The 8,690-nt window shown below is 36.8% G+C and overlaps 1 protein-coding gene across 1 annotated transcript in view; it reads left to right on the top strand.

The window, feature by feature from the left end:
* Positions 1-8,690, top strand: part of LOC107685222 (ADAMTS-like protein 3) — a 244,976-nt gene that overhangs the window by 222,631 nt on the left and 13,655 nt on the right. The window contains exons 22-25 of the mRNA XM_016481738.1: positions 1,916-2,043; positions 2,127-2,255; positions 6,390-6,572; positions 7,147-7,266. Of these exons, the coding sequence (XP_016337224.1) occupies positions 1,916-2,043; positions 2,127-2,255; positions 6,390-6,572; positions 7,147-7,266 (560 nt within the window). The remainder of the gene's footprint in view (positions 1-1,915; positions 2,044-2,126; positions 2,256-6,389; positions 6,573-7,146; positions 7,267-8,690) is intronic.

Raw genomic sequence — 8,690 nt, 5'->3', positions numbered from 1 at the left:
TAAACATTTGAAACAAGATAAATGGTCTATGCTTAATTTCATGAAGTGTGCGATTAATCGTGATTAATCACAGAATATAAAATACAGTAAAAAAAAAAACATATATATATTTGACCCTGGACCACCTGTGCTACTTAAGACTGGTTTTGTGGTCCAGGGTCACATTTATATATATATTCATCAGTTAACTCAATAAACTAGATCTGGAAAATATTTAACAGTGATTTCATACTTAGGTATTTAATACTTATTTGTTCTAAATGATAAATTGATATATATATATATATATAATGTATATATTATATTTAAATTAAATAAACTGGAGAAACTAGATCTGGAAGATATTTGTTAGGCATATCATACAGTAGTTATTAACATTTATTGGTTTGATGATCAGGGAATTCATGAACTAGTAAATGTCACTTAGAATAATTCAGTAAATGTACATAAAATGGTGATTAAAAATGTATAAACATATCATGATAGAATAATAGATTTTTTCTAGTTTTGAGAAAATAGCTATTAAGCTGATGCCTTCTAGTGTTACTCTGTTGTAGGATCGCTACAAGTTCAAAGCGTACTTTTTTTTCTTTAACTCTGGAGGGCCACTAGTCTTTCACAAGTGTCAGATGATGTCCCCGAGCAGCCCTCCAGACACGCACAATACACACTTTAATCAGGTATATAAACACCTCTGAGAGTCCATCACGCTGCCTCTGATTGGCTCTTCTGGGACTCCTGATTGCTGCAGGAGATCACGTGAACCAGAACTAAGAGTAGCAGAGCCTGAGGGACACCTCTGATTGATACACAGGAAATGAGAGATTGAACCAGATCTCGACCTGATCCGAGGGTGTGACTTGATTAAGACACAACCATGGTGTGTGTTTTCACTGAAAGGCCATTGAGCTCCTGTGGTCTCACCTCAGTCTGGAATACATAGAAACCAGCTGTTGTTTTAAAACCAGCATATGCTGGTTAGGTAGGTTTTGAAGCTTGGATGCTGGTTTAAGCTGGTCCTTAGCTGGTTTAATCTGGTCCTTAGCTGGTCCTGAGCAGGAGGGACCAGCTAAGGACCAGCTCAAACCAGCATATGCTGGTTTTTTCAACAACCTGGTTTAAGTAAACTGTTCTCCCTGCAGCCACTAATTTTATCCTTTAAAACTCATCTTTGATAATCAAAATGACATTTTAATACCCTTTTGTGAAATAATTTCTTCGTGCCTTAAAATGGCTTGAATAAAACTCTATGCCCTTACCTCATTTAGTATACACAGAGTCATGAATATGCAAATTAGCCCCACCTTCACTCTCATACTACCTGCTCCACTTTCTGTATTAAACGCTACACAATGGCAAGGAAGAGCATAATGGCTTGTTTACATCCATGTATCAGAATGGTAGAGGATTTTATGTCTCGCTCTCTACAATGTCGCACACGTAACAGCAATTGATATCATTAGCCTTTGGCTCGACTATGTCATCAAACAGCTAATAATGTGTTGTTGTTGTTCACAAACCATGTTCCCATTTGCCATTTCAGACAGATAGCTTTTAAAACTCAACATCTTTAGGTAAAAACGCTTTGCTAATGATATGAAAAGCCCCAAACTGCAAGTTCATGGGATTGGTTACGTGTTTGTGACGACAGGAAACGGGGTCTGTTTCAAACCGCATTTTTTAGTTTTTATTACACTGCTGTTTTAAGCAGAAAATCCTCAGCAGTGATGTTGACTGATGAATTTGCACATGGTTTGTCTTTAAGCACATTGAAAACCCCAGACAGACAATGTTAAAAGCTTGGTTTTCATCACATGGGGTCTTTAATGCTACATCCGTGAGTATGGCAAACGCAATAAAATGGTGTTCTCTGAACTCTACAGCTGATTGGACATGTCTCTCTTGCCCTCCCCAGGGTATCGTGGGACAGCGAGGGAGAAGTACACATCCTCAGCCCCGGCGCCAGTGATGTGGGAATCTACAGATGCACCGCCACCAATGACTTGGGCTCTGATTCAGAGACAACACTAGTTCTGCTGGCTGGTGAGACATTACACATGGTTGCTCTCTGTAATGACTGTTTTGTATGTAATGTGAGCGGATGGTTTTTATTTCTTTATAAACAGAAACTCCCACGATCGCTGCCTCGCGGAGAAACACGTCAGATGTGAAGAGCAGCAGTCTGAAGGTGGTGGTTGGAGGGGTTATCAGTGTCCGTTTGGGTGCCAACCTCACCCTCGAGTGCCCCATTAAAGGTATGGGACGATTTACAGGTGAATCTCCAGAATTATGAAATGTCACAATCGAAAGAAAAATAAGAAATATTATATTATATTATATTATATTATATTATATTATATTATACAAATATAATACAAAAATAGGACATGTATGAATTTTTAATTTTAGGGTGAAATATGACCTTACATTTCTATTTTGAGATTCACCCATAAAACATAAATACACAATACAATACAATGTGAAACATGCAGTGTTTCACATTGTATAACTTATAAAATAAAAGCTAATTAGTGAGATTTGGCAACAAAAATGCTAAAAATCAATCTGACACACACACATTCTATGGCTTTAATTGCACTAATGTGTATTTTCGTGAGCAAACCTCTTTTCGTCATTACCAGTTTCCGCAATCTCCAGTGCGGCCTCAATGTAGATTCTTCAAATTATCGAGATACTTCACTCTGTGAAAAACTGAACATGTTTGATGTGTGCATATCCCATGCTTAATAGCTCTTGTCCATGTGGCTTTGGTGAAAGATTCGGCTAATTGGACAGAAATGGTTTGTAAAGTCAACAGGCATTCAGGATGTGGGGCCCTTCGATGGGATTTATGCCGCGCTGCGTCATTTACAAACGCCAATCATTATATCAAAAAAAAAAAATTTAAAGCATAATTAATAAATAAATAATAAACACCAGTGCTTAGTCTAACATAATGTGATCTATAAGCAAATTTGTAGTGCTATTAAAAATATTATATTATATTATATTATATTATATTATGTAATGAAATATAATACAAACATTATAATTAAATTAGATACATATATTAATATATTGTTTTAAAATTAATGTATGATATTTTAATGTACTTAATTTAATATGCTTTGTAAAGTCAACAGGCATTCAGGATGTGGGGCCCTTCGATGGGATTTATGCCGCGCTGCGTCATTTACAAACGCCAATCTACTGTAGCAAAACAGGGCTCCTGTCGCTCTATTGTACTAAAATATACTTTTTATAGAGCTGTCTATAGATTTCTACCTACGCAGTGGAATTGAATGCATATAATTCAGATGTAATTATAGTGTTTAATAGCCTCATTGTTCAATGAGATCAATTTTTGGGTCTTTCGTGCCCCTCAAACTTCCCAAACTGGACACTGTTCTCCCTTTCACCTCCTTTATATTTGCATGTTTATATAAACAAAGGTCTCTGAGGTCGTTGTGTCTGTCTTCACTCACCGTCGCAGTTTATGTAGACTTGTTTATCTAGTGATTTGGTTGATGCAGAGGACACCTGCTGTGAACACTGGCCTCACAAAAGGCCAGAAAGCCACAAGTGTCAGCTGTTCTCCCATGCTTTCATCACCATCTGATTCCCTGAGATGAATAAACAGGATTTGAAGGCATAGGCAGGCACGGAGCAGTGCAGTATGGGTAATGATGTAAGAAGATACTGTAATTGAGTGGTTAAGCTGATGGTGTGGAGAGATGTGTTGTTAGAGGACACACACACCCGGATACAGCGAATGTCTGATCCAGGTCACGTTATTACAGAGCAGAATTCAGTCTGCTTATCACGCAGGTCATTAACAGTAGATCCGTTCTAAAATCTAGTGAGCTGCCTACATAGCTTCCATGTAACCTCAAACGGGACTTTGGACGTGATTTTGGAACACTCTACACAGGCAGCTACTCTGTGCATCATATAAGAAGTGCAAAGCACACAGGAGGGAATTTATTTTAGTAGATTTTAACATTTGCATGCTGCTAGAAATACATTCCTCTTCCTTTAAGTAAATCTGAACAATTTTATTAATACTCTTCAGTATTGAAATCATTTCAAATATAATTCCATTTTTACATTTATAGTTTTATTTGTCTGCTGTCTTTTATTTATCTACAGCCTGACTATGTAGTTAAAATGATAACTTCAAAGCTAAGGAATTGGAACAGAAGGGGGAAAAGGAACATACAAAGTGTAATTTTATCTAGTAATAAATATTAAATAAAAAGATATATATATATCTATATATATATATATTTTAAATTCAACAAATTGTGAGAAAATATTGATTGTGATCAGATCAGAAGGTCAAACTAAATATTATTTGCACTATTTTATTTTTCTGTTCATTTTATATTTATAAATTGTTGTATTGTTTATATTGTTATATAGCATATAACAGCATAGCCCGATATTGGAACAGAAGAAAGAAAATAAAGCATTTTTTTCTGATTCTATTGTTTTCTATACTATAAGATTTTTTTTTTTTCAATTTATTGTATTTTTATCATTTTATTTGATTTAATATAGTTAAAATGCTAACAGTGTAGTGTTAAACATAAGTTGACCAATGTGCTTTACATCAGTTAATGCAAAACCTAATGCAAAAAATAATAACAATAATGAGAAAATTAATAAGAATAGGACTAGTGAAAATAGCAACAATAATAATAAAGATCACTGGCATCAAAGTACTACCTTTCGATCTCTCTGACTGGTCAAAAGCCAAAGAAAGAAGTAGTTTTGAAATGAGTCCGGCTCGGAGCACTTCTAATGTGTATTGGAACGGAGCGTGTGTTTGTACGAGTCTACAGTCAGTAGGCGGTCAGCACGTAGAGATAAACATTTTGTATGTAATATATCTTCTTTTAATGTTCCATTTTTTTCTTCATCATCATGCAGTTATTGTTCCTGTGTGCGTTTCTCCTCCCAGTGGAAATTCCCTCTCCAGGAGAGCAGAGGTCACTGCGGCGGCCACTATTAATCCTACCTACATCTTAACAACATCCCTTCCTGCCATCTTTGCAGGCATGCCTGACTGTTTACTGGTGCCAGAGTGTGTCAATGCCCACGTGTGCGCTTGATGCACACACACACACACACACACACACCTCAAGGCCTCCGATGTGATTTTCCATTGCTAAGAGTGTGTCTATTCATTGGCTCTCAGACTAACTGCTGTATGTCAGTACTAATGTCTCCATTCGGCAGAACGGGGGACCATAAAACTCAGACTCCAATCCATGTGCTGCTCATTATTTTCAGCGGGGGCGTCCCATGGGAACTGGTTGGAGGGAGGCAATTTGCATTCATTGTGCCCATTTGTACAAGTAATTCGTGGCAATCTGCTGGCCTCTTGCTGATCTGCTCTTTGAATCAACATTTTCTGCGGTTTGATTTATTCGGCGCGGGCTTTGATGTTGACATATGAGTCTTTTAAGGGCACGATGGCAGTTGCCCCTAAATACTGGAACTTGTTCAGTGATTTGTCAAGAGCTTAGGTTTGTTTTAGGGAAAGCTGCGCCCAGACCAGCTTTTCTTGAATGGGGTGCAAAATAAGGTCTGAAACTCTAAATATATATTTCACATGGTCAGAAAATATTGAATGTGAAACTCAGTGGAAAAGGTCAAACTTATTTTTGTTTTGTTTTTTGTTTTGTTTTGTTGCAATGCAACCCTGGAAACTAATATTGGCACTTCTCAGTTTGTGAGATTCTTTTCAAAAAAATCAAACATTAAACACATATTTAAGTTTCACAACATTGTTGAGTTTGACAAATGCAGTCAACAGTACAATTTGTGTAGAAATTGAGAAACTGGATTAAAAAAATTCAGCTTTCTGAATTTTAAAGAATGTTTTTTTTTATTTTATTTTTTAAATATTTTTAATAATGTCACAAAGTCATGCGAACACAGGTTTGCCTGCAAATGTGGGACACAGCTAAAATAAAATTTTTGAATGTAAAAACATTTTTGAATGTAACAAGTGAATTTGTTGTTGTTTTTGTCTTGTTTTTTCAAAAATGTCAAAATTATAATTTATTCAAAATGATGATGTTGAACTATTTTATTTGTTATTCTATTTTATACAGTCTACAAGGACATGAGGTGGAAAAGACCAAAATCACCATTTTAAGGGCTTGATTTGATGTGTTTAAAAATACCATCTTTTTCTGCAATGCTAATTTTATTTTAAATAATACTTTTCTGACAACATACAATTAGTCCCTCAAACACCTTTAAAAAGTAATGGGACACCTAAAGTGTACCCTACTCATAGAAAGCGGTGATTAGCATCAGCTCCAGACTCCAGTGTGAACTGATTGATTGGGAGTGACCTGACGTTTGTCTCTGAGCAGGTGTCCCGCGGCCAACGCTGAGCTGGCACCGCAAGGAGGGTCCGCTGGGCACCAGCGCTAGTCCTCTCCCGGACGGATCTCTGCTCCTGAGAAACCTCACACCGCCAGACTACGGCACCTACTCCTGCGTGGCTGCCAACAGCATTGGAAAGTCGGTGGCCTCCAGCCTGCTGCGTGTGGCGGGTGAGTAGCGATTCGCACAGCAGCCGTATGTCAGTCCACACTTCTCCGGGTGACAGGGAAATCCTCACACGACAGCATTTCGGTGCTAAGTGAACCGCACTCTGTGGGTTGGCTCGGTTTCCCACAAAGTCAGCGAACTCGGCGGGAGATTTGCGAGTGGCTTATTGCTATTGGCATCGTTTGGCGCGTCTTGTTGAGAAATAACGTGAGACCTACAGACTGTAGGGGTGGTAAAATCCATTTGTGCAGCGGAATGAAGAAATATTCCCTTCTTTGTAGAGGCCGCTTGTCTCTGGAGATCTTATAGGCCACAAACAGAAGGCAGCCGAGGCCTTGTTTGGCCTCAGATGACACAACTTCCCACCGTATTTCATTGAGGTCATTTCTGTCTCCATCACGGTCGAAACGGGCTGTAATCTCTCTGCTGATTGGGAAAAAGCTCTAACTAGGAGTAATAATTCAGCCACTTGAGGTTGTTCAGCCATCAAAGGAATAATCTTTACCTGTAGGAATGCTTTGGTTGATTGCGTTTGATGGTGAGATGTTTGATGACACAGTGCTGTCTTGATGCCAGGAGGAGCTGTGGGTGAATCTGAGCACCAGGTTTCAAAGGAGATGAATAGGAAGAGGGTTCTGATGGCCTCTGTGATCGGCACCAGCGTCACAGTCAAACCTGGAGATACCTTGAGGATAGGTACGGCACTTTCATGTTGTTTAAATGATACACTCTTAAAAATAAAGATTCCAAAAGGGGGCATTTGCAGCTATACGGTAGAAGAATTATTTTGGGATCCCCAAAAAACTTTTTTTCTTAGTGTGAAGAACATTTTATAATCTAAAGAACCTTTTGTGGAATGGAAAGATTCCATTGTTGTTAAAGGTTCTTCATGGAATGGTCAATGCCAACAAAGAACCTTTATTTTTAGGAGTGTATGAGCTTGTTTTGAAATTTAAACACCATATTATTAGTCTTACCTACATAATTTGCCATTTTTTGGTGCGTGTTAAGGCTTGTGTCTTGTAGTTTCATGGGACTGTATACTAAGTATTTTCACACATCAAGAAAGTAATATTGTTTATAACAAATACTTTTCTCATTTATAAATCACTTTGAATAAATGAAAAATCAGTAAATGTACATTTTATTATAATGTATTATTATTATTAGTAGTAGTAGTAATTATTATTACTCTTATTATTAAGATTATTTATTCATAATGCAATGTTTTCCGTAGTGTCATTTGTATTATTTATTGTTTTTTAAAAAGTTTTAGTATGTGTTATTTTAGTACATTGTAAAACTAAATGAAAATGAGAAATGTTGCTTTGAGAACATGGTGAAATAAAAATAAGTTTATATTATTTTATTTCAGTTCATCTTTATTTTATTTCAAGTAACTGAAATGCTTGTATGGTTTTTGTTAAAAGCACTCAGGATGCAACACTGCATAAGATTTTAAGACAAGTTTTCAAAGAATGTGTATTTTTTGTACATGTTTTTTGTTGTTGTTTTACCTTGTATATTTTTATTAGATATTTTAGATTAATATATATTTATAATTTTTATTTATGTATCTTTGTTATATGTGTGATGTGACAATACATAAGAAGTGCATAAAGTAGTGCAATACAAAGAAGTGCAATACATAAAGTCAGCAAAAAGTGCTAATAAAAAAAGTGTGTGAATGATGAATAGCCGTAGTCTTCTGATGAAACTCAACACCCAGAATAGACAGGAAAGTAAAACTCGACTGTGTTATGTTGAAGGTTTGGACATGAATTGGACTTCAGTTCTGTCTTGTAGAAAACCTAGCGCTCGGAGCTCATTTGTGTATTGTTAAAACTGTATGTCTTCCTTTCAGTTCCCGCACAATGCCAGGAATTTTAAAAGCCAGAGACGATTGTGTAGATATTCAAGCCCAGATTCCTAGAAACCTTTAAGGGCTTGTAAATGGTCCCTATAACCTCTCTCTTTGAATCAGGCAATTTGGCAGCACTTGAGTAATAGTGGTGCTTCTCTAATAGTGCTTCCCTGGTATTGATTCATGCCTTACCTGTTTTGTCCTTTATAATTGAAATTCACAGGCTTTATGTCTGGATATATATTGGCACCATATC

The sequence above is a fragment of the Sinocyclocheilus anshuiensis genome, unplaced genomic scaffold (genome assembly GCF_001515605.1).
Source record: "Sinocyclocheilus anshuiensis isolate Anshui unplaced genomic scaffold, SAMN03320099.WGS_v1.1 scaffold333, whole genome shotgun sequence".
Lineage (NCBI taxonomy): Eukaryota > Metazoa > Chordata > Actinopteri > Cypriniformes > Cyprinidae > Sinocyclocheilus > Sinocyclocheilus anshuiensis.
Note: the sequence above shows the minus strand (reverse complement) of the source record. Positions and strands in the feature narration are given on the sequence as shown.